The 27,465-nt window shown below is 34.4% G+C and overlaps 1 protein-coding gene across 8 annotated transcripts in view; it reads left to right on the top strand.

Moving 5' to 3' along the window:
- Positions 1-27,465, top strand: part of TrpA1 (Transient receptor potential cation channel A1) — a 72,995-nt gene that overhangs the window by 18,861 nt on the left and 26,669 nt on the right. For 3 of the 8 annotated variants that reach the window (XM_053767977.2, XM_053767974.2, XM_053767980.2), the window contains 21 exons: positions 659-811; positions 1,078-1,251; positions 2,062-2,178; positions 2,505-2,636; positions 3,081-3,230; positions 3,337-3,485; positions 3,672-4,021; positions 4,615-4,856; positions 5,176-5,217; positions 5,470-5,687; positions 6,393-6,584; positions 6,845-7,003; positions 7,239-7,384; positions 7,455-7,612; positions 8,246-8,424; positions 8,944-9,061; positions 10,371-10,470; positions 10,554-10,720; positions 10,935-11,035; positions 11,322-11,477; positions 13,463-13,582. In XM_053767977.2, the coding sequence (XP_053623952.1) occupies positions 659-811; positions 1,078-1,251; positions 2,062-2,178; positions 2,505-2,636; positions 3,081-3,230; positions 3,337-3,485; positions 3,672-4,021; positions 4,615-4,856; positions 5,176-5,217; positions 5,470-5,687; positions 6,393-6,584; positions 6,845-7,003; positions 7,239-7,384; positions 7,455-7,612; positions 8,246-8,424; positions 8,944-9,061; positions 10,371-10,470; positions 10,554-10,720; positions 10,935-11,035; positions 11,322-11,477; positions 13,463-13,535 (3,276 nt within the window). In that variant the 3' untranslated portion in view covers positions 13,536-13,582. Of the gene's footprint in view, positions 1-658; positions 812-1,077; positions 1,252-2,061; positions 2,179-2,504; positions 2,637-3,080; positions 3,231-3,336; positions 3,486-3,671; positions 4,022-4,614; positions 4,857-5,175; positions 5,218-5,469; positions 5,688-6,392; positions 6,585-6,844; positions 7,004-7,238; positions 7,385-7,454; positions 7,613-7,827; positions 7,986-8,245; positions 8,425-8,943; positions 9,062-10,370; positions 10,471-10,553; positions 10,721-10,934; positions 11,036-11,321; positions 11,478-13,462; positions 13,583-22,177; positions 22,342-27,465 lie in introns of those variants that run through there. The other 5 variants (XM_053767976.1, XM_064437004.1, XM_053767975.2 and 2 more) reach the window with 4 other exon arrangements.

Genomic DNA, 27,465 nt, shown 5'->3' with positions numbered 1-27,465 from the left:
ATATACATTTCAGACTTGTCTATAGAAATGAGTACGTACTTTTACAAGCTAGTGCCTGACTGAACAATTTATTTCAGGAGTTGGATAAAAATATTTAATTAATTTTGGTTATAAAGTATAAGAAACTGTTATGCAGGCTTACTACCCAAACCCAACCCAATCTCAATAATAATTGCTACTCTTGGTAGAAAACGCAATAACGATGTCATTATGCGTGAAGTCAAAAAGCAAAAAGGTTGTCGGTCGGTACCAAGGACCTCTAACAATTAGACAACAGCGCCAATGGAACAACGCCATTGCTTTGTCGTTAATGTCGATAAAACTGTTCAATTATCGAATTGCATTTGCATTTTTATTGTATTTTTCTTTTGGATAGAACAGCTAAAACGCAACGTTTTTGAAATTTTGGTGATAATATTACTTGTACTATTTGTGTTTTGTGACGTAAATATATGGAATGGATCCCCCATGTCCACTGCAATGATTCCCATTTTTATCTCATCCGTCAAATCACATTACATAAGAACGAAGCCCTATTACGCAGTCGTGCTTCGTTGCGACGACACGTTGGGACTTCGTTGTGCTCCATTGTTATGAACGATGAAGTGCGACGTACGACTAACAATGGGGCCTAGTTCTAAAAAGTAATTGTTCTCAGAATCCTCACGGCTGGCCAGATATTATAATATGGGTAATTCGTGGTGGAGGGACAATAGCATATTATCGGATGTCAGCAGCAGACATCTTATTTTCACCTGATGCAGAACAAAATGGCCGTCATGCAGGCAAAGTGCAAACCTTGTATTTGAAGGTATTTTATATTTCATAGCGACCGTTTGGTACTAGTCTGTGTTATCTATTTCTATTTCCTGTTTATATTAGATTAGTCTCAAGAATTCTGCAACCTGTCTTTGTCGAACGTTAAGAGTTCATACAACGCCTAATATGTTAAAATATGTTCAATTAGTATCCTATAACCTCGAACTTACTTTGGATCTAACTCAACGTTTGTGATTTGTCTTTATATAAAAATACATAAGTATTTGATATACTGTCCTTAAGTTTTATTTATTTCAGTCATTAAAATGTCCTAAACACCAAACTGCTTGTCAAAAATGCATGATAACCAAAATCGAGCTGCAGCTTTGGATGGGACTGTATAAACAATACTATGCTTTTGAAGATTGTTTACCAGAAGGCTATAAAATAAAACTCAGAGGATACAATATTTTTCTCAAAGCAATTAGTATGGTATGCAGTTTATTATTACTAGATACTAAGATTTCGAAGCTTTGGAAAGGACCAGAAAAAAGAAATTAAAATAAAGATTTTTAGCACACTAAGTTTCACAATACAACTTACAATAATAAACTTAAGTAAGAGCTCCTTCATGAGGCCGAGTATGATACCTGAAGTGTAACACCGAATACCACATCCCCCCCGTAAGTTTACTATTACAAATAACAACTAATGCTCGCCACCACGAAAAACTTAGCACTGAAGCCGTATGGTTTCTCTAAACTCGAATAACGGAACCTCTAACTAATACGAATCAAATTCGTATTAGATGTTCTGGCTTCGATAAATAATAGAAACAAATAAAAATCGTAATTCAGTTGTGACAAAAATTATTTATTCATTTGACATCAATATTTCGAGAAAAGAAAAAAACATATATGAAATCAAAATGTAAAGTTATCGTTTAAAGTAACACAGGTGTGTAAGACCATCTAATCAAATATGGTTAGATCCGTAGTTTCCTTTTTTCTAAATATTTTTATCTTTTCTTCCCTATTTACGTTTTTCTTTCATCGTTTTGTTTTTTGAGATTGAGAATTTAGTTTTGTTGTTCTTTATGTTTTTGTTCCTTGTCAAATTTGTCAATAGTTAAAAATAAATTCCACATATTTGTGCCTAGTAGGCTGTTTCAGCTGTGGGACATGAGTAGTTCGAATTGAGCTATTTACCGATCAGATCTTTGATGGTCGATTTTGTAATAAATAAGATTACATGTAAATGATGCGTTTAGAAGATATGATCATGTTCAAATATATTTTACAGATACTCGAATGCCGCGTTTTTATATACAACGCAAAACTGACTGGAGTTATTGATAACAACGCGAAGACCAATGTCTTCGTTAGAGTACACATTTTGAACAAAATTTGTGAAACTGTAGTAAGTAACCTAATAGAAATTGAATGCTTCGATCTGGAGTTAATACAATGTCGTATAAAATAGTTGTTGGATATTTTTTTTATTCAGCAGTGGTCTAAATTAGCCTCTTCGTGTTTTTTTCTTCACATCGCATCCAAATCTTGGCCGTAACTTTCATCATTCAAAAGATTCCCTACATTTCGATTTCGGTCATTCCCGATCCCGAGCGACCTCTACTGCATAAAATAATAATCGAATAAAGTATTTTTATTCAGATAATAGATTTACTTAATGTGACTATTGAAGAAATATGAATTTAAAATTTTAGATTTTATTTTTTATTACAGTTCCATCCAAAATCGTCGCTGTTAACTTGGAATCAAGTGCTGAAAACACGATTTGAAACTTACTCGACGCCAGACAAAATAGAAATGACCCCTCCGGAAGTTACAGTCGATGTTCTTGAGAATCCGTCTCAGGTTTAATTTACAATGATTAGAGTTTGATCTTCAGTTTCTATTCTATTTTACCCGAAAAGGGTCTGCAATTAACGCTATTAGAAAGATTTTTATACCTCTGGGTAACGATGGTGAATTTGATCGAATCATTCGACCAAAATTGGCGAAAATTGCTGAAATAACTTGACTTAAAGCCTTCGATTTTTCGAATCATAATAGTACACCAGCAACTTTGTTATTTTACTCACATTTCGCGCATCACTATTGGCAGGCTAGTCTGTTCTTCCGTTTAGTTAAATACCGAGTATTTTGGCTAAAATATATTCGCACGATGCAAACTACAAGTATGCGGGCACATCTTTTGTAATGTTTAATGTTACCTGTTCGAACCCAAAAACAAGATTGCAATAGAATAAGATTGTTGTTAGAATTGCTTAGAATAACATATTTATGATTTATTTTTAGTCAAAAGAATATTTAATCGGCAGAGTAAATGTTCTGCCGGTAGTTGATGATAGACAGTCTTACGAACACGCTCCAAAGTTGCGGAATTACGATTTGTTTTGCGGCAAGGATCACGTTGGCGAAATACTCATGTCCGTGCAGTTATTGAAGGTGATAACTAAAGTAGTAGTAAAGTACTCTGTCGTTTTCTACTGTAAAACGTGTCTTATATGAATAAGATATTTGTTTATTGTTTATATTTAAATTCGTTGTTTAGATTCCAGAAAAAGTAGTGAATACTACGTCCTATGGCAATTTAGACACACAACCCCAAGAGAACTGCACCAAGGACTTTTCGAAATGCATTAACTTTTATGAGGTTGAAGTTTTACCGACGAATATGCTACCACAGATGGAGACATATAAGTACTTAATAATTATGTTATAAAATGTACAACTACGCATGTGACGTATAGATATGTAGCTGGTGCTAGCGACATCTTGTTGGTAGAAATTGAGGGATATAATGTCGCTCGGCGGTTCGCTCGCTTCGCTAGTTAAGTTATTCTTTTGATTTTCTACTCTTATTCTTCTCGTTCGTTCTTGTTTCAGAATCGATATAAAATGGTGGGGGCTCAGAGAACTTCCTGTAATCAAAAAGCCGTGTGTTGTTTTAGAAATAAATAATTTGGTAATAAAATCAGATGTGGCTTTAGATAAGAAAGCTAATTGCAATTTTCCCCATGGACACTCGTCATATACTTTCGAGGCACCGCTTTCCGAGCCTTACTGCCCACCTTTAAGCTTAAGATTATACGACTGCAGTACTTTTGGTCGAACTCTATTTCTTGGTGCACATGTCGTAAAAAATCCTAACAAATTTATGATAAAATGGATGCCCACTTCAGAACGAGACCGTTTACTGAAGAGCAAGAAATTTACATCACAGACGTTTCAATCAGGTTTTATGTTTGCTTTTTTTAATTTTCGATTCTCAACTGGCCTGGATACGCAAATGACCAGAATTGAATTCGCAATGTATAGGATGTTCAACCTGTATAGGATGGGGACAGTAGGTAGTTTGTATTGTACAGGAGGGGAAAACTCCTATTCGATCGAACATCCATCACCGTGGAATCAATTTTTTTTAGACTTGACAAAAGAACAGGGCTAGACGAAACGGCGCGAAACGACGAACGAAAGTACGACGATAGTGATGTTTATCACACTTACTGCTCTTTTTATTAATGTAACAGATCTAAAAATACTAAATACATATAATGCAACATTATACGATAATTTGGGTACTCGAGATTAAATAGCAGTTACATGTGAAAAAATGTTATAACGCACTCTCCCTTACGTCGGACCCGCCTTAAGGTCCGATGTGCGTAGCCTTGACGTGTTCGTCAACGGCGAAGATTTTTAAGTTTAGTTACGCAGGTGTGAGAGCGAATATAACGTGCAAACCCAAATTTCGCTTTAAAGGCCCTGTCAAGGCAAGCATTCGGTCGTCCATCCAAACACTGTGCCAATAGCTTCTAATTGTTGACAGCTACTCATGTATTATATGTGACAAACAATCATCAAACACAACGCGATGAGTTTTTAGAAGAAATTTATGCTGATAAAAATAATCCTAAAAATGAAAAATGTTTCAAATGGCGCAAGTTAATAGCTAAAAAAGAACCCAAAGAAGAAGAATTGTCACTTTTACCAATATTCGATAGCGATATAAAAACGCGTGAGAAACCACCGGAAAAAAAAGATTGGTGGCAGAGATACTTTGCTTCGAAGGTAAGTCACAAGATAAAGAAGTGTTTTGAGTAGTCTACAATATTGGATCTTGTCTAAGTAATACAAATATAATAAGTACTTATTCGACAAAGATTTATTTATGGGCTGGTTAATTCACGAGCAGAAGAAAGTCAGAGATGACAGCTAAAATGTTGGACAACAGTTGAGAGGCCTAAATTCTAACGCGCATGCGCGATCAGCAGGTCACCACAGCGCAGACGCGCAAACACCCTTGTTCTGCAAATACTTCATTTCATTACCGACTTTTACTTAGACTAACACAAAAACACATAGAAAATATGCACCTTTTTGTTTCCAGAATCACTCAACTGAAAATTATACGAAAGGAGATAAGATTGTCGTTAGTAGTTTGGTTACTTTGTAGTTAAAATTTCATCTTGTTGATATTCATTATAGCGCCTGATTTATTTAGTTAGCAAAAATAATAATGATTGTTTATATCTTTTGTTTGTATTGTACCTGTATTTCTGATGAAAATACTAAAATGAAACCCTATCAGACGATGGGTGCGGTGGGGACAGAACAGTATGGAGTATAGATAGTATCAATTTAAACTTAACTATATTTATGTGTCTAAATGTCGTTTTATTAGATATATCCATCGGAACTGGAAAAACAACCGGAGTTTTCGAAATTTCGCGACTGGTGTTTCAATTTAAAATTTCACTACAATATCGAGAAAAAACCAGTTCATGAAAAAGATAGCAGTGATTATTGTGGCTCTCTGAAAACTGGCATAGCTGTTTACAACTGGCCTCCGGCTGGGGACACTGTAGCTGTAAATAAAGACGGAGTTGACTTGAGTAAAGGGTAACACTTAAATCCTACTACATACGATGCAGTTTGTCGTTGCATTGCAACTGAAAGTGATGCGGGTATGTTATAGAAAAGGTAGTCCATATTACTTCTCTTTCTTTGTATACCTGCATTCCTTTGTGTTCCAGCAACAGATTGTTCTTTTACAACCAAATTATTGTTCCAAAATAATATATAATAGAAATAATATATTTATAATATAAGTTTTGTTCAATGATCATAGGCTCGTTGAACAAAATCGTCGTCGACGGCCACAGGCCGTGTGTAGACGTGTCCTCTGCTGTTTTACAAAGCAATGTATTTTCGGTCGCCAGTTGAGTTTTACTTGTCATTCTATAGGATGCTGATCTCCGTCGGAATGCTGTAATTTTGTCGGTGAAATTTCCATAAAAACTTAAATATGGGATAATTGTATTAATTCCCACTGAAGGGGAAAACACTCCCTCTTGTTGATGAAAGTTAAAACTTTTTTTAGTTAGATATATGTTGTCTCATTCTCTCAATGTCAAATATTGGAAAGTGAAACTAACATATTTTAACTTAAATTAGGTTTTATAACTTCAAAAAAAGGAGCAGTATCTCAATCCCTCACGAACACTTTTTCTTTAACTAATATTTACTATCTATATTTTTAATGTTTGCTTATGGCATTATGTTGCTTTCATTTTTTCAAGACGATGTCGCCTTTCTTTTTTCAAGATATTTCAGTGAGTACCCTCCCAATGATCCTGCAAAATTCTTAATTCGAGTATATGTATTGAAAGCTTTCAATATCGTGCTGAAAGATTATACAGACAAACGTGGCTTTTCCATTATGATAACTGTTGGAAAAAAGAAATTTAAAGACCGCCAGAAGGATACGCAACCTTCCAGTAATCCAATGTTTGGAGAGTAAGTTTCTGCTATTATATTATATATTTTTTAAACTATTGGTAGGTAATATAAACCAATGTTTGTGATTTATTTAAGAATAGCTTTCGCCCGCAGGCTTCGCCTGCCTGAAATACCTTACACACTCTTGAAAACAGATTCCATCAGATGTATCAGCGTTAAAAGATACTCCCAAATTTAGACCGAGTGGACATAAGAAGAAGAAGAAAAGATATCATGATGCAAAATAGTAATCAACACAGCAGTATGTTATGTTTCAGAATGTATGAATTGACTTGTACACTACCAGAAGATTATCTACTAACTTTATCATTATATGAAGGTTCAGAAGAACTAATAGGAACAACCACTATCGACTTAGAAGATCGGATATATACTAAGCATAAAGCCTGTGTTGGATTGTCCCCTAAATATGATTTGTAAGATCTGACTCATTGATTACGATAAATGTACATAAATAAATATATACATAAATAAATGTATACATAAATGTAGTATACATAAATAAATGTTTTTGTGTTTCAGGCTCTGCCTAAAACACAGAAAGTGTAACATGAAATTTTGCAGACAAGATCGTTCAAATGTCCTGCTGATAAAGAAATTAAAACATTGTAAAAATAACTCCTAAATTATTAACGCAATATATAATTTTAGGGTTGGTCCATCAAAGTGGCGAGACCAGCGTAAACCATCTGAAATTCTCGAAGAATTGTGTGCCTGTCATCATATTCCACCGCCTGCGTATTCGGATAAAGATACGGTTACTGTAAACGGAGTGCCATATAAAAAAAATAAAACAAGTTAGCCAATACTAAATTAACTGAAATTCATATATTTCACGGCACGATTTTCACTTTAAAATTATTTTAGGTTCCGGTGAAAATGCTTCGTCGTCGGAGGATCAAGAAAATATCTGTTTGAGTATATTGCATGAGTGGCATACTCTACCAGTATGTGGCTTTCGTTTGGTGCCTGAACATGTTGAGACTCGAACATTATATCGTCCCGATAAACCCGATATTAGCCAGGTACTAAACTAGAAATGTGAACGTTTCAGTTCTCAATCCTACGGCTCAATCTTACTGATCTGCAACTAAAAGTTGATGAATAGCGTGCTGTTAAATTTACTATATCTAGTATATCTTTCTATCAGGGATTTATATCCAGAAACCGTTGACATCATTTGATGTGAATTTATTGAAAAATATGCAAATTGTCTTGAATTCTATTTTATATTCGACAGAGAGCTCAATGTCATAAACAATAAAGAGAAATAAGAAACATCTAAAAACAAATGCACCGGCCATCAAAAAGCAATGAACACCTAAATCGAGCTTATGCTTTCTTCTATATATATTAAACTTATTTTGGCGTTTATAAATCAATATGTAATCATAATCAGTAAGTTAAAACTGAAATTAAGATTTAAAGTTTAATAGCTACAAGTCGCAGACGTAAGTTTAGTAGACATCATATGTGTAATCATTGGGCTTCAAAATGTTTTACCATAATTACTATTGAAGCGATCAGTAGAAATTTAAGATAGATAAACTAAATTTTCTTGAACAAAATATTCGAATTCTAGGATAGTATGTATCTATCCTCACGGACATCAAATGACGGACATTTAAAAAAGGCGACATTAAGCAACTAATTTTCAGGGTCAACTGCAAATGTGGATTGACATATATCCATTCGATTCCAATGAAAACATTCCGCCTCCAATGGATATAACACCTCCGAAGATAGAAGAATATGAATTGAGAATAGTTGTTTGGGATGTTCAAGGATTGAAAATTACGAACTGGAAGAGAAAGAGCTTAGATATTTATATAAAAGGGTTTGAATGAAATATTAAGAGACGTAGCTGTTTGAAACATATTTAAACAGCTACCTCTCAGAATAAGATATCGACGGTGAAGTACATGTATCTCCAACTGGATTTTTTGAACTCTTACTTTTTGTATTTAGAGTTTTTTTTTTGTCTTTTGGTCATCATTTTTCTTTGTCCAGCCCTAGTTGCAAAGATCTAGTCATATTGATATAGTGTCGCGTCCTATTAATGAATGGAAAAATGGCATGCATCCCACTCGCAGCTTCCTATTGAAATGATGAAGATATATACGTATATGACGAGGAAATAAATTTACCTTTGTAAATACAAACAATAATTTTATCTTTTTATTTTGGCGTATGATAAAAATGTTATTTAAATAACTACCATTACTATATTTAGACGAATTGCCTGAATAGCCGCACACCACTGAATCGTTGCAATTGGGATTGGCTAAAGGTTTTTTTTTTCAAGTTAGAGCTGAGTTTTTGTTTGATTTAAAAGGAGTTGTTTTCATAATTAAAGATTCATCGGCAGCAGTGATCTAGCACAAACAACAGACGTATGTTATGGAGTTACTAGCGAAGCTAGTTTCAACTGGCGAATGATATTTCATCTTTATTACCAGCATTCTGAAAAAATGGTATAATACTCGTATCTTTATTTACCATGAAAAAAAAATCTATTAATACATAATGTGACATGTTTGTGATATGTCATCACACGCCTGACCTCTCCGGTACAATCGGTCTACTATCCCGATAGGTCAACTTTCACAAACGGTCTGTTTTCCAAAATTGTATATGTGCTTTTCCCTATTGGTCTACTTCCTCGTCTTTACGGTACGATCCTGATCATGCTCATTACGGGTGAAAATAAAAATAAAGATATTAAATATAGTTATTTTATTGACACATCTGTAATTATTATTTTTTACTAAACATAAACGGGCATCTTTGCCGGAAAGTGTCAACTCACCAAGAAAAGGAAGCATTAAGCCTACTTAGTATTTTCGTTTCTTTTAAAAAATAACTTTTTTAAGAAATTCATACTGCTCATCTGTCCGATCGTTAGTTTTTTTTAATATTTTTGATAGCTTTCGATCAAATGCAATGTCACATTTTTGCATATTTTTGGCATTTTATTGAATAAACTGAATTCAATTTTGTTTGAAACATAGTTTGATTCATGCTCTAATTTGTGGAGGAAGTAAAAGAAATTGTTTTTGTTTTTGTATGTTTGGTATTAATCCTCCTATGCCAACCCTCCAAAGGGATTAGTAGTGCGGTGTCTTTAATAAGAAACGCTTAAGACCTCGGCATTTTCTTTTGGATTCCACTGACTTTTTGGAAAACCACACAACAATAATAAAAATACGATAACAAGAGAAACTCTTGACAGTTACATTATAATAGAAAATAAGTGCAATCTTATAATCTTATCTATTTATAAGTGGCCTGTACTAAACACGAACACCAAAGAAGACCTATGACAGTAATAATTAGCTACTTCTTGCTGGACACTAAACCTTTTCCACAATTTATGATAGGACAGTTTCGTAGTCAAACCGATTGGGAATGTAAACCATTTGGACAAGAAAATTGATGAGAAAATAAGTTTACAGATTGAGAATTTAGACCTATTGGAAATGGAGACCAAATGGTCTACTATCCTGATTTGATACGATTTGATATGATCATTTGATACCAAATGGTAAAACAGACCGCTTGTGAAAGTTGACCGATCAGGATAGTAGACCGATTGTACCGCAATGCTTGATTGTAACAAATCTGAGGCCATACAAGCTAGTTTCATTATTTTAGTTTTATCAGTGTTTAACGATATAGTAAATAGTGAAGATTATATTTCACGATAATAATAATAATTATAAGACACTCTTATAATTCTGTGGTATTTAAAAAATAATAAAACATTTTCTTTTTAAATTACAGTTAATAATAAAAGACAAGGGACCATATACGGAATATGAGGAAAGAATGCCACCAAATTTCATTATCCAAGTTATTGATAACAATACAGATCAGATTTTAGGTGAAATTTGTTTCATTATCAGTGTAAAATTTAGCTTTGAAATTGTTACATATTTTAATAATCTAATGGTAAATTTATCGCAGCTTCATCCTCTCTCAATTTGACGAATTTTCCACGTGGTGTAAAGCATTTCCAACAGTGTACCTTAAAGTCAGAGGAACGCAAGAAAGTAAATTTATTTTTAACAAGATCAATGAGGTCTTGGTGGTGTCTAGAGACTACAAATGAAAGAGGAAAAAAATCGATGATGGTAATATTTTTAGCATGAAAGCTTGTATTAGTTTATTGTTGATGTTAGTTCGTAGATTGTGATACGATTTTGGCCAGGCGATTTATGTTGGTCCAATATTGCTATTGGATACAAAAATTCCAAATACCACAAATCACAACAAGAATACCAAAAATCAATGAGATGTTAGGATATCAGTGTAGACGTATTCTTTAATTTGTTGTATATACATTAGGGTGCGATAAATTTGGAGATGACCCTACTGCCCAAAGAACAAGCAGAATTATTGCCTGTCGGTTTCGGCCGAGGTCCTCCTTCACCACTGCCAGATCCGCAGTAAGTCCTGGATAATTTAGTAAAAGTATTGGATAAACATGCTATTAACCAAAACATCATGAAATTGAATATTTTTCATACCATACATACAAATGAATATTTATATTTTATGTTAATTGTGTTTAAAATAAAATATAAATATTAAATAATCGCAACATATTAGACAACTTCGATTTTCGAAATTTAGTAGAAAAAGAGTTGATTTTGTTATTATGTCGTGGATTTATATAATAAGATTAAATAATATATACAGCCAGTCTAATTACTCTTTTCTTTAATATTTAAGAGGCCGAGAGACGAATGAATTGTGTCGGGAATATTTATGTGGACAAGGTTCCAGTATTCGTCGTAATGGCGTCATACTCTTGGCCGTGGTCGCAGTGGTCTTGATCTTGTACTTCTGCATGGACTCTCCAATACCCAAATGTTGCCAAATATTGGAGTAAGTATTGATTTTGGTAGATAGTCGCTGTTATTGTTTTGTTTCATCGCGCAGCAAAACTTATCTAATGTCTCTTTTTCGCCCTCCTATTTATTATTTATTTTATATTATATAGGTAACTATTGCCCGCGGCTCCGCCCGAGGTGAAATGCCTATGTCACTCTCAAGCTTTCCAACATCTCCATACCAAAAAAATCACCTCAACTTGCGTTAGAAATTACTCTTCTTTTTTAATATGGTCGAAAAAGTTTTAATCGAAAAGATGGATACGACTTCCGCTGAAGCATGTCGCTGTTGTAACCTGATTGTATACTCCGGTCAGCAAACCCGTTTCGTTTGCACAGGCCATTTTTGCATAAAGACGCACTTCTGGAAGTTGGAAATAGTGAGAGCAGAGGTGCTACCTTGTTTCCTAAAATATCCACCCATTTCCTCCTTTCTAAACATCTCCCTACATTGGTAATTTATCATAGCATTGAAAGGTCTTATAGGAATACTATTTGTGATGCTTTTTCCTGTTCCATTTTATAGTATTTCACAAATTGAAAAGGTGTTCCCAACTTCGCAGGTTGTTTATTAGGTGTACTGATCGCTATTAATTTAAAATCTTATTGGTTTTTCTGTTCTTCGTTCGAAATTCAATAAAGGGATTTTTTAAATGTAATGAAGGAGGATCATTACAGTACCATCCTCCAGCGCCTGTGCTGCTAAAGAAATTACTGAAAGCACGCTTATCCGTTTCTTTATGCCATACCCCAACAAACTAGGTAATGGGGAAATCCTATCTATCCATCCTATCCATCCTAGTTGCATGTCTCGATGATGTAATCATTAAAATTTCTGCTACAAGAGGTGTTAGCATGGATAGTTCTAAGGCTTGTCAGTTATTTTAGTGAGCTCGATAATATGTCGATACGGTAAATGTGCCATCGCTCTCTTAACTGCCGTACGCATACTTTTTCCTATAAATTTCTTCACTTCGAATCATACATAGCCAAGTAGTCATGGGACCTTGACTCTGCACGATGGAAGACGTCCCCTCTGAAGGAAAGGAAGTTCTTTCTAGGAGAAAGTTCTGGGCTGTGATAATCTATATTTCGAGATCGGGCGACTTTTGTGTGCGCCATCTTGTTTAGTTATTGGCATATTATTATGACCCAATCTGAGTTCATTAATCATGAGAGCTAATAAAGAGAACATGTCCAAATATGCCCCATGGTTCCATTCCAATTTGTCTTTGTCTTTTGCATCATGTTTGTCTCCGTGTTTTTCACCTTTTGCCTATGAATGTTATGTAAGGTAAATATAACGCTTATGATGTGGTTCCCTACAGTTATATATTTAGTTGCTGCAAGTATAGTATTGCATTAACCGAGTCTTCAGAATCTACTACCATAGCCCCGGGTCTTATGGTGGAGAGAGAAAATGTGTATGGGTGATGACAAGTTTGTGTGGCTCATAGACAAATGTTTTCTCGTAGCATTCAGGTTTATTTTGGGTCTTTTTGCATTCTCTGATGAGGATATCCGGATCAACTAGTATATCATCAGCTTTCATCTTTATGGGTTGTAAACTATCTGTCGTCATTTCTCACTCGTTGTTTATTGTATTGTGTGTGTGTATATTCTTGGACTAAAAAATAAAATACTGTTCATACTACTGTCCCAATGTAGTCCCAAATTGAAATACATAAATCTACTAATTATATAACTCATCCATTGGGAATAATATTTTAAATTTGGAGACATCTACCTTCCCGTACTCAAAAACTTAATGTGTAATATAATTTAAGAAACTTTCGGGTTACCCAAAGTTCTTTTATTGTATAAAAATATATTTTCTATGCAGTTTGATAATACTTTGGAATCAACAAAAGCATCTTTATTTTTGATGTGATAATCTGTGATTTGTTCATAATTTTTGTTGTTTTCTTGAAGTTAGTCATAAGCTCTAGTATAGTAGTATGTAATTTCAATTTGTTTCAGAGACATCGGTATAATTGGCAGTGATGATGATGATGACGATGACATTGATGAGATGTTGCGCCCAGTTGAATAAGTTTTATCTGTACTTATAATATTTTTCTAATTATAAGTTTGTATGTATATACACGTTTCTCTAAGTTCCCATTCCGATAAAACTGGACTCCCCACATACTCTACATTACTATGCTATACTGACTCTTTTGCATTATGGTAGGCCGTGTTAATTGGCCTTTCGATGAGGGGAGGGTAACAGATATAGTATTTAAATTTCAGGAACCCCGTAAAACCAATTGAAATTATAAGAACAACATGTTAAAAAGTCATATGTATTAACTTAAGTAATTCGATTGATTTTTCGACAGTACGTCCAGACAAACCCTCGCAGTTTATGGAAGTAATATGTAATTGTTGTAACACATAATTAAAAAAGAAACTAAAGTATTCAATATGGACAATTAATCAAATATCCATACGATTAGTAAGATATTGAAATAGAAGACTTTATTTTTCAAGCGGTACTCGTAGTCGTCGTACGTCTTGGTCTGCGTCTCGTCCAGCACTCAGTCGGTTGATAGTCTCTTTTTTTCTTTACTGACTGTGACTGAGAGACTGAACGCCGCTTCAATATGTATAATTATTACAACTAAGTAACTAACTCTGCATAAGTCTAAAATAGCTAATCAGGGCATTGCGTTTGTTCAACATGGTCGTCAGTCGACATAAAGTTTGCATCCTACAGTGGCATCCATATAATCCAGATCTATCAAATCAGAATATTTAGGCTGACAATGTCTACTCTCTTACAATGTCTAATGTGTTAAAGAAGAGTCCAGTGTCCTATAACGTCCCTCTAACACCCTAAATGAATCAAAATGCTATAAATATCTACTAAGTTTTTCAAAGATTAAGAGACAAAAAAAAGCTTGGGATACTACAAAAAACGTATCAATCGAATCTATTATTTACCTTCATCAATTTTTTATAAGTGTGGACTTTTTGATCAATCGATAAGTTATCGAATAAACTGTCTAGAAAAAGATTGTTGACATAGAAATAATTGAGAAATAAATAAGTATTATTATTTTGATAAGTTTGTGTCAGTACTATACTTTGCAAGAAATAAATTAATAATTGAAAAACTACGCCATCTATCGGGATATGTTCAAAGGAAAAGTTCTTTGCATTCACATTAATCGCATCTTTCCCGTTGGAGGCTTGGCCTGCCTTGCGTGTTCCACGCAACGCCATTGCGCATAGAGCCATATGTCGTTACTCCTCTCTGTCATCGGAGTTCCACGAAATGGCCCTCGTCGATGTCGTCGTTAAAACAACACATGCGCTGAGGAGCACGACGGAGCTAAAACGTGGTGCGTGATCGCAACGGAGGGCGACTGAACAATGGGAACGCGCCTTTAGGGCGTCACGCTTATATCTCATCTTAGTCACGCTGCACTATCATCAGTCGTCGGATCATCGCAAATAAAGTTGGATTTGTCGACGCACGTCAATGACAAAACCTATAGAAAACACAACGCAGCAATGTCGGCTGGGCAACGGGAACACGCTTCTCGAATTTCCCAGTTCAGCTCCCTCTACAGAACGTGGCTTTATATAGGTACTTTCTAAAAAATAGAAAAAGCTAGGAAGAAAAGCAAGTGTACAACTTGTAAATGCTTTTTAAAGTAAATCATAGATGGAGCTAGTGGATCTATGTAACAACGCGTTCTTTTCACGCTCTTTCTTCTTCAGATTGATTTCCCGATTTCTTCTTCAGCCATAAAGCGACAGAGACCAGGGCACGCTTTTTTAATTTTACTAATAAAATATATGTCCAACTTGTAAATGCCTTTTAAAGTACATAGATGGAGCTAGTGGATCTATATAACAACGCGTTCTTTTCACGCTCTTTCTTCTTCAGACTTATTTCCCGGTTTCTTCTTCAGCCATAAAGCGACAGAGACCATGGCACGTTTTTTTAATTTTACTGATAACATATATATTATTATAGCCAAGAAAGTATATTAAAACTTCATGTGTTCCTTTTAAACAATACTGAATAATATACAAATTTTACCTACCCTTAGGGATTTTATAATTTCAATCAAAACATTATATAAATACTAAACAATTCCTTTTGTTCCTCTTGTTACTACCGCGTCAGCCGGTAGAAACCAATAATTAAATATAACATTGAATATCAGGTTAAGTAATTTATTTTTCTTCTATGTATTCATTATGGAAAATATAGGAAATATGAATAATGTCAAAATTTCATGCATGTCTCGTAATTTTTCTAATGTGTATCCAACATTTATTTCTCCTGTAATGAGCTGCAATAAAATGTGCCTGATATGATCATCATTCAAGATCCATCGCCTGTCACATTACATCGTTTTTTTTATGAGATTCAGTTTCAGTACATTTAGAAGACGCATTAACGTTATTTTTATCAAATTGCTTATTTAACTTTGAGCGAAAACCTTTGTTGCTTCGTTTGTTCTGTGTCGTCCGTAAACATAACAGATGGATGATGGATGTACTTATGTAATTTTATCTAAGTATTTACTGTCTTCTTTTATTTATGCTCAACCGTCTTAAATCATATTTGTCGGTACAGTAGTAGAACAGAATAATCTGCAATTATGTTTAATACTATATTAAGTGCTATAGTAAAACAATATTTGCAAGCTTAAATGAATTTCCCGTCTTGTTTATCATACCCGGCTACACCAACGTGCAGTCGGGCGCAAGTGGTTAAATGTAGATTTATGATTAGGTTAATTTGTGTGCATCCCGTTTTAAGACCTGACGTTAATGCTAGTACCTGTATGAATGCTGGGAATAGTTGAAGTTTTTACTTTTAGACACCTTCATTATTCACAAAAATATTTTGTACGTACTTTATAAATACATTATACGAAATTGACCGTTTCAGAATTAAAACATCTATTACTCTATTTCAAATAATTCACAACAAAAAAACCTCAGATTGTAATAAAATCTATCCTTCAACATAGGTTATGAAACACCCTTTTGGGTTTCAATAAAGGGAATAGTAAATGTTTGTTTCTTAGGGAACAAACATTCCCTATATCACATCATTGCCAACTTGACCTATGTTGAAGAATAGAATTGGTGGTGTAGGCGAAGTCACAACCTACACCACTTCTAATGTGGGATGGTTGTCTAATCTAATATTATTAAGTCAATTGGCACTCCATTCATGGCTTTAGCATAGAAATAAAAATTGAGTAGTTCCAATCACAAATGCGACTTCGCTATCGTGCATATCCTGATAAAGAGAAAAGGAAATCTATTATTCTATTGTAGTATCGATGGTAAGTGTAGAGTCCCGTTTTGTTGAGAATAATAAAAAGAGTGAAAATAATCAAATAATGATTTTACTCATTGAAGGAGAAGAGAAGGAAGAGAATGATTCTGATCATTCTTTATATTGGTTCTCTGGATACATATCTTAACTTTGTATTAATTTAAAACATTGTATAGAGTATAAGCATCTAGATGCACAGTAAGTAAATCAACATTTGTAGGGAAATTTCAACATAATCCTTTAATTACTTTGGGTATTTCCAAAAAGATCTTCGCAGATTGTACCTACCTATGTGAAATATTTAACATAGGCTATAAGACTGACTCATATTTATCTATGAGTCAGTCTTATAGGTTTCAGAAATCCTTCAACGTTAGACAGTGTATAGTTTATTAGACTCAAGTCACCTAGCTGTTTGATTAGGTGGCTGAAGTATGTCAGGGTTGAAGCACCTAATCAAACAGCTAGGCTAATATATATATATAGCTAGCTAGGCTAATATATATATATATATAGCTAGCTAGGCTAATATATATATATATATATATATATATATATATATATATATATATATATATATATATATATATATATATATATATAATAATAATAATATATATATATATATATAGTTTGATAATTCTACTGTTGAGCCATTTCGCGATGAAGTGTGTCATTGGAAACATTTTTAACTACATTTTTTTTCTTATTAGCTATTAGGGAACTACTTGTTAACCTACATACATGTTTTTTTTCTTAAGTCCTTTTTTTCTTAAGTCTCCTTATATCCGTTTTAAGTATCTGATTATTAGTTGCACAAGTTTTAGTCATAGTAAGTATTTCCTAATATTTTTAGTATTTCCTAATATTTTTAACATCGATTTTTGTAACAAAATATACTAGTGATTCACTTTCAACGTTTCTTTGTGAAAAGTATACTCCATAAGTTTAACTGCTTCAACACTGAGAGTAGACAGCTACAAGGTTACAACGTTAGCACGCATGCCTACACAAAAAGGCTTTATAGACTAAGAGCTAGTGGCGCAGTAAATTAAACCCAACGTCACGTACTTCATTTGTTTATATACTTATTAGAACTTAAGGAATTTCTTTGTATAATTTTCGAAATTATTCAATTGACTTAACAGTACCGTTTTTCGGCTATTACTTTTGACCTTTGATTCAGCTAAAAAGTGGTTTCAAATTATTTTATTTTAAGAGGCTCTTTAGCCACTAATTCCAAATTCGAAGATCTGGAGCGCTTTTTTGGTTTTATGATGTAAAGAAGAAAACGGAACCACTAGTATGCCCCATTCGTAATCCTATGTTACAAATAGTTTTTGTAGGAAAATCGTCTACCTGCCTCTTAGTGTATCGTGAACCGCCAACGTTATCTGTTCGCGGCTTGCAACGACCATTGAAACGCGGTTTGCGCTGTAAGCTCACTCATTACGTTAAATGTTATAATAATTAGCCAAATAGTGATAAATTTTTTTTGAAGTGCGCTTATTCTTACGTCTATAAAATATTCTAAGGTAAGGTTCTATTTACGTTTTTAACAGACTTCATTAAGACTGTACAAATGCAACAAAGTCAAAAAAGTAATTTAATGTTCGACTAAGTTTTTTGGCCGAAACTTCCGATCAATAATCTTATTTTTTTAACAAAGAATATGTTACATGTAAAAAAAATAGCCGAATTATTAGTTGAAACCGAAACGTAAATTTTATGGTCGAAGAATATGTGTTGTGTATGCAGATAGACGAATTCGTTCCACGAAACAGTGTTTCAACAACTTTCTATACAGATCTAGCTATTTTTTGAAACCTGTAGCCAAAATATTTGACTACTTTTACTGACAATCGCAACAATCGCTAAACTATTTACAAAAGGGACTTAAGAATACTAACAGCTAAGTTAGTTAACAGTTGTTATTCCACTTAGAGCACCTAAGTCAGGTGTCCAAGTCGACTTGAAAATTGATTAAATTTATCCCACTTAAAGAACCCGTACACCTAGGTGCTGATGCTTCACTCTATTTTCTAATTAGTATGCGGGTGCTTTAAGTGAAATAATTTAAAGAAAATATTTATTTAACTGTTGAAGCTTTCGCACACATTCCAGTATGAATTCGTCATAAAATCAATGATTTTTTTATCATTCATATTATGATCGTTACAATATGATTTAATGTAGATCCAGCCATCGCGTGTCATGTTTTGGTAACAGTGGGAGAGCTGTGCAATACTGTGCATAACCCGACAATACGCGTGTGCAAGTTGTGTGTACTTGGAATAAACCAAGTTTCTTACTCTTTTTCCATAATGCACTACAGTAATGTGCATAACATTTTTTCATAATTACATAAGGATATCATTTCTTTCATGGGGTTTCACAATGGTGTGGCTGTGAGGAAAAAAAAATCTTCTGTGTCATAGTGGTGTGACTAACTGGTGTGACAGCGAGTCTCTCAATTTTATTACCCTTATTACTACTCCAATATGAAATTGTTAGAAGGGAAAAATTGAAAATCCCGTGTTACTACCGTAACTAAACCTACTTAAAAAAACCCAAATTATATTTCTAATATGATCTAACAAATTATAAAACAAAGTCCTTTGTCGCTTTTTTCTGTCTGTTCGCGATAAACTCTAACTTAATGCACGGATTTTCATGCGGTTTTTGTTCCTCACCATGTGGCCGGTTTCAAGTTTTTTCCGCTTTGTGAGAAATTGTCCAGGACCTCTTCGGTTATAATAAGTAACCAATAAGTAATAAATTTAATTGCAATACCTCGGTCCAGTACTTTAGGATGAGTTGTTTAATATATTAATACATTTTCGTCAAAATAAATATGTAATGACGAGGGACATGCAAAAAATGCGCAGACAAATCTCAAAGACAAGCTTATTTTGTGAAGAAATAAGTTGTGTGTTTGTTAGTCGTTAGCTAACTACCGTAACTTATGGGTTTTCAATTTTCTTTGTCTTTGGATCGATTGGACTATGGGAATTTGCGATTCCTATTTGTCCTATAAACAGAACCAATTGGATATAAAGTTCTCATCTTCCGATCGATCGGACTATCTGATGAATCGAACCAAAAAGGAAAAGAAGTTATCGACGTCCGATTCCGTCCTTTATTTTCTTTTTAATTAAAGAGTTGTTAACAGTCTGTTTTGTTGGCCAATGTGAAACCGCCATAAAACTTTCATTACGTGTTCTGATAAACAGTTGTAAATTTATTTAATAGCTCTTTGGCGTTTATTAAAGGGTATGTAGGAATAACTTAGATTTAGCTGTGGTTGGAATTTGCGATTCCTCTTTGTCCGATGAAACAAAACAATAGAAAAACTCCGATGTCTTTGCACAACCGTTCACTTTCTGTACACAATAAACTTTGTGTTAAAACATAACGTAATGTAACACGTTATGTTTTAACACAAAATTTGTTGAATTGAGAAGATGTATGCATGTATGTACGGGTTTTACAATACACTTTACTCTATTACTCCCTGTGTACGTGACAAACGAGTATTGTAATGGATGGCTGTGAATAATAAGTAGACCTGCATAAGAGAAACGAGAGTTTACACAAGACAACCCATATGTAAAGAGTTATTGCGTTCTTTTATGTACATACTATTCGTCATTTTGTGTGTATTCCTTTATTAACTCCGAACCAGAAACGTGCAACTAATATTGACCGAAAGTTTAAGTTTAGACAAAACACGTCTTATCGCTCTCGATTCTGATGTAGAACAAGATGATGTTAACTTTATCTTATAATATGTAAGACCCCCCCAAAAATATATTTTTTTGGAAAAGAGAATCGTGTTCTCATAAAAGTTAGACTGAATCATGATTGAAGTACAATGGACTTCCAGTTATATCGTCCCTATAGGTTTTTATTACTGAAATGTATATTGTTAAAGTAAAATTTCACTAGAGCACTTTGTACGGAACATTCATTAATTAGTACTTAACCCTAACGTACTTCAAAATAACTGTGCTTAGACGCCATATTCGCTTGTAGTTAAACACCCGTTCAAAAATAGGTATTTTTCCAGAAATCAACCCCCAAATGACTATAATTGGTTTTGGATAAAATTAACGTTTTGGCAACGATCGTTTTTTATTTAATAATACAATAATGACAAAGATAATTTAGTAGTACTTATTTGATTTTATTATCAAAAAATTAGAATCTATTGCAAAACATGATTTGCACTTTTAATGAAAATTAATTTGATTACTTGAAGTAATGACATCACTAAAATGACAGATTTGTCCACCACACATCCAAGTAATTGAATGGGTTTAATCAGTGTTGGAAGCCTGGCCAGTGTCGTTGTTTCGATGTTATTGGTCTTATAAATGTAGCAACGGGAAGAGTCTGGGTTGGGTTTATGCCCGGACTAAATCATTCTCGATGGGCCGTAAACCATCTCTGGAAGAGACTCAGTCTTAATTATTTTTACGATAAAAATTATATGACCTCGCAATGTCAAACGGTTGAAATCGAAAAAAAATTTCGAAGTAGCCTCATCATTATTTTTAAGTATAAAGTTACAAATAAATGAAATAAAAAACATTTTATATAAAAAATAATCATTTTGTAATAAATATAGAAAATATAATGAAAATCTAATAACGATGGCCTTATCATAATTCGTTTTGCGTGAATGTATAAGACTTTTCTAGGTATTTTCGTTTGGAAATTACACCCAATAAGCTAAAATAATATACATTTTTCTTTCCATCAACTAGCTATACTATTCGCTGTTCAAACTTTGCTCGAAGGTGTGTCGTGTCCTATACCATTAGTGCGATGAGCGATCGAAAGATACCAAGCGCTATCAAATTATATAAATTGATTAACATACGCAGTAACTGCCTTTTAAAAGGAGTAACTGTTTCGTTATAATTAATTGTTTTTATAGGCAGTTTTTAAGTGTAGTATTTGCACAATAGATACCTTTCTTCTATTTTTTTCAAATTACTAGTTTCTATTCGCATCATTTAGTAGTAGTAAAATACTACGATGTTACCAATAATTATTTAATCAATTGTCTAGTATAAATGTCAAATATCGAATTAAAAATGTCTGGATATCACATAGTTGCAATTGAAATGGATGAACAAGCAAGTGCACAATGGAAATGGAAAGAAATAAGAAAATCTGTACTTCTGCTGACACTACCTTTATTTGACAATTTCTAAATTTAAATAATAATAAAAAATAAATGTTTTCGTAAAACAAAACATACATAATATAGATACCAAAAGAGTTAGCAACAGCAAAGTTCTCCAGTTTAAAATTTAGGCTTTTAAATCACTGATTTAATATATTTTCAAATGTTTAGTTTGATTTCGCAATTGCAGATTCGAATGTAAATGCAAGGATGTGGTTTTTCGGCGCAGCAGCAGGGAGGCAGGCTCCAAGGCCTCGAGGCCCTGCCGTGCTGGCCTCGGCTGACTGCGGAGTACCTCCTTTCCAAGTCATCTCACACGACTGCCATTCAGTACCGAGGAAAAGGGGACTCGCTGTAAGTCTTTCTATTGGGTCATAGTTTTATTTTTATAACATTGATGACTTCTTGATCACAAGATCAAGAAGATCGGAATGAGTATTTAAAAGTTCCTAAAATTTACGATATTACGAATGGTATCTGTGGTGGTAATTTTAGATTAGGTCTTTTACTTCATCAACATATTAAACCCATGGAGGCCAGAAGATATGCTTCTACCTACATATATATTCTTCCAAATCTGCGTGTATTTTTTTATATTAATTTCATTACATGTATCGATCAACGATATTTCATGTACATGTTAAACCTAAAAAATAAACTAAAACCAAATAAACTTTAAAAATCTAAAACCTGTGATGCATTGTACCAAAAATGCTAGCTGCGTTCCCGCGCTGGATAACGAGACTAATCCTCTTTGCGAAAAAACAGCCAGCCCTCTTGTCACAAGTGAAGGCGACCAGTCGTGGAGATATTTGTTTAAAGAAACCTCTCGCACTGGGTCTCCAAGTACCGTAGGTCTCTACTCCGAACGGCACAAGTATTCAGGCGTTGAAATTTATCTTTAATTTCAATTGTGTTTTAGACGTAAGATGTTTTTGGAACTCGAAACAACTTATACCACACGATGTCGACGCCAACCGCATTTGTGCGGGGACCATGTGCTACTCTCGCTCCACAGCCCCGGCGGCGCGGCGGCCGCTACCACGGTGGCCTCTGGCTCGGCCGTTCTCATCGTAGCGGCCGGCTACCCGCTTGGGTAAAGGCACGCATGACAGCTACCATAGGTTGAGCTGACTTTGGTAGTGTTCCTTGTGAGCGATACCTATACTAGACGTTGTTTAGTCTGTGCTGCACCACTTGGAAAGCGCTATCTATATAATTAATCATATCCCAGATCCCAAGTATTCAGATTCTTATATTATCCTTATCATAAATTAGTTGTCCTTTGAGATAACAGTTAATAATAAATACTTATATGGAAAAAGTGTGATTTTTACTGGGATTGTTACAAAAAAGGTTTAATTTTTTTATTGATCGTTATTTCATGTACATGTTAAATTCGAAATTAAAACTTAATTATACCTAAATAAAACTAAAACCAAAGAAACTTAAATTAAAAATCTAAAACATGTGACGCATGGTACCAAGAACGCTAGATGCATTCCCGCGCTGGATAGTAAGACCTTTGAGCAAAAAAACAGCCAGCCCTCTTGTCACAAGTGATGGCGATCAGTCGTGGAGATATTTGTTTAAAGAAACCTCTCGCACTCGCTCTTCAAGTAATAGGTCTCTACTCCGAACGGTATGGTACAAGTATTCAGGCGTTAAATATTATTTTTACTTTCAATTATTGTTTTTTTCCTGTAATTTGGTTTTTTGGTTTTATAACATTGATGACTGCTTGATCTTGTATCGGAATAAGTAGATAAATGTCCCAAAAATGTTTGATATTACAAAAGGTTTCTGTGGTGAAAATTTTAGAATAGGTATTTTACTTCATCAACATATTCACCGCATGACAGCCAGATAAGCTTATTTTTGGAATAATAGATCGCAGTGGCGGTTAGAAAGGTTTATTTTATATTGTGAAATATAAAATCAAGATTCCCGAATGGTTATTGTATCGTAGCGTAGTAAACAAGTAACTAAGCAACATCCAAGACTTCTACGTATATATTCTTCCAAATCTGCGTGTATTTTTTAAAATTATTTTTATTACATGCATTACATTATATCGATCAACGATATTTCATGCACATGTTAAACCTAAATATAACTAAAACCAAATAAATTTTAACTAAAAATCTAAAACCTGTGATGCATTGTACCAAAAACGCTAGCTGCGTTCCCGCGTTCGCTGGATAACGAGACTAATCCTCTTTGCGAAAAAACAGCCAGCCCTCTTGTCACAAGTGATGGCGTCCAGTCGTGGAGACATTTGTTTAAAGAAACCTCTCGCACTGGGTCTCCAAGTACCGTAGGTCTCTACTCCGAACGGCACAAGTATTCAGGCGTTGAAATTTATCTTTAATTTCAATTGTTGTTTTATTTCCTGTAGTTTGATTTTATAACATTGATGACTGCTTGATCTTGTATCGGAATAAGTAGTTAAATGTCCCAAAAATTTACGATATTGCAAAAGGTTTTCTGTGGTGGAAATTTTAGAATAGGTCTTTTACTTCATCAACAAAGACAAAGATTATTTATTTGCAAAAACATGAGTTAACATTTTTTTACAATATGGTGTTAAAAGAAAAACTTAATCCTACATGTTTCACCGTCCATGGGTATGCAAATTTAAATCTAATAAACAAAAGTAACTAAATTAACTAAATTTTTATCTAAATCTATCATTTAAAAAATCGTCCACATTATAATAACATTTATCAATCAGCAAGGACCTGAGGTGCTTTTTAAATAAATTTAAATTCTGATCTTTAACTTGTTGTGGAATTTTGTTATAAATTTTAGGTGCCATACATACAATACTTTTACTGAGTAATGCCGTTTTAGAAGGGTGTAAACATAGTCTATAATTATCCCTATTATTTCTTAACACAACATTACAAAGGCGTGGGAATAAATGAGCATTACATTTAACAAATATTGCAACCTCAAGTATGTAGAGTGAAGGAAGTGTTAAATTTTAATGTTGTTTAAAATACGACTGACAACTATCAATAATTTTTATACCAAATGTAGACGACAGCGTCAGCTGGTTCAAATCATATTTCAAGGGATATAATTGCGTGAGTTAAACGATGCAGCAGTTTTTTGCAACCTTTATTTTTCCAACAGATTATTTTGAATGACACCGTCAATATAGTTTTTTCTTTAAGAAAACGTCAAAACCTATTGAGGTTTTAAGCCAATGTGGCCATCGCCAACACTTTCCCACCCAGTGTTGCCAGTGCGACACTCAAGATTGGCAAGCGAAGCCACCCTAGTGACTGGTCGCTTCGTCACACCTGCACTAGTTTTGACATCGACCACTCGGACTCGACCGTCGGACCCTGGGTACACTTTGACAATAACGCCCTTAGGCCAAATATTGCGCGGCGACAACGGATCAATCACGATAACAAGGTCGCCTACTTTATGTTGCAATCCTTCCTGTGACCACTTACTACGGGGAATAAGGACTGGCAATACCTCTCTGACCCAACGCTGCCAGAACAGATCGGTTAAGCGTTGGGAAATTCGCCACTGACGCCTGAGGTATAGATCCCCATCGTCAAAAGCACCTGGTATAGGCAAATTAGATGAACCACCTAACAGAAAATGATTTGGGGTCAGAGCCTCCTCACTGCTAGGATCGACTGACACATGTGTTAAAGGCCGGCTATTAATGATATTTTCGACTTCTGCAAGCAGAGTTATGAGCGTTTCTTCCCTAGGGGCTCTTTCTTTGAGTACAACCTTCAATGAAGTTTTGACACTACGTATGAGCCTCTCCCAGGCTCCTCCCATGTGCGGGCTAGCTGGACAAATGAACATCCACGTAACATTTCTATTAAGGGTTAGCGCAGCCAGTGCAGCATGGTCCAAGGACTTAATCGACGCCTTTAGCTCTGTATCCGCTCCTCTCATGTTTGTCCCATTGTCCGACATTAAAATCTGAGGCCAACCTCCTCAAGGCCATTATAAGCGAGTCTGCTGTCAACGAAGGAACAACCTCTATGTGGACAGCAAGCAAGCAAGTAAAAAGTACCCCATACCTCTTCCAAGATCACAAATTTCTCCCAATCTGTTGGCAATTAATATTTTGTAATTTTGATTATCATTTCGTATCCAATGTAATACCGTTGTAGAATCTGTCCAATAAAAAGTTTCAACTGGTTGAATGCGATGCTCTTTTTTTATTGTCTCCGCTAATCTACATGCCAATAGTGCACCCTGAAGTTCAAGCCTAGGAATAGTTACCGATTTGATAGGCGCGACTCGGCTTTTACTGGCGATGAAAGCCACTTGCACAGATCCATTGCTGTTCCGCTTGCGAAAATATCCTACCGAAGCATACCCAGACGGCGATGCATCACAAAACAAATGAAGCTGAAGTACACTGTCTCCTGTAACTTCTGAGCGCGCAGTAGTCGGTGAACCACTCTCAGCGTCTGGACTGAAGTACCATCTTGGAATTCGAATATGTGCTGGCAAATTTAATTGACAAATTTTTCTAAGGGATACATTAAATCGCTCGCCAGCATAGTTTGACATATCTGCGTTTAAGTACTATTTCCGAGTCACACTAACTCTGCGCCGTCCCAGGCGCTCCGCGCACGCATTTCAATTTTCTTACCATAATGTAATTATTAGTAGGTCAGAAAAATAATTGTTTGGGCAACAAGATTTGACCAGCAAAATTTGGTAAGCAAGACCATCAGCCAATTGGATTCCGTTGGGTCAAGGGGTGATGATGTTGATGTCGATGCTTTTGTTTTGCTGTTAATGTTGATGTTGGCGGTGATTGTGACGGTGTCGATGATGGTAACGATAAGGTTAAAATAATCTCCTTATTCTAAACGTAAAAAAAAATGATTTATATATCTTTGCTTTCCAAAAATTTATTAAAATTTAACTTTTGTAACTTGAACAGAAGAAACATTATCTTCCAGGGAGTTTGCTGTAAAATTTTCCTTACTTTCATTTTCATTTACTTTGTTTTCGTTTTCTTTTGGGTGGTATTGGTATAGCTCGGATTCACAATTTCAGAGAGTAAACAATCCATGAAAGATTTAACTAATTTTGCTTTAATTTATGTGAACCTAAAATTATAATCTCTTTCGATGTATTCAATTATTAATGCTTCATTTGCCCAAATTGCAAATAAATGTTTATCTCGTTGTGTGACATTAAAGGCCCTGTATTTGGTAGGACCAATCACTATTTCTGTTGATTTTATTTTTTAAATCGTAGCGATATTTGACAATTTTATTTTCCATTATTGATCTTCAATTCCTTTTTCATATGCCGTGATAGGACATTTCACCTTCACTATTTTATCATTTCCAATAAGCCCATCCGACGTGGCACCCAATGAAATGATATTTCCTGTCGAAATATACTCCGCAAAAAAAAAACAATCAGATGAGAGAAAAAGATTGGATTAATTCGTGTACATTCGTTTTGAAGTATCTA

Source organism: Plodia interpunctella, chromosome Z, assembly GCF_027563975.2.
Source record: "Plodia interpunctella isolate USDA-ARS_2022_Savannah chromosome Z, ilPloInte3.2, whole genome shotgun sequence".
Taxonomy (NCBI): domain Eukaryota; kingdom Metazoa; phylum Arthropoda; class Insecta; order Lepidoptera; family Pyralidae; genus Plodia; species Plodia interpunctella.
Note: the sequence above shows the minus strand (reverse complement) of the source record. Positions and strands in the feature narration are given on the sequence as shown.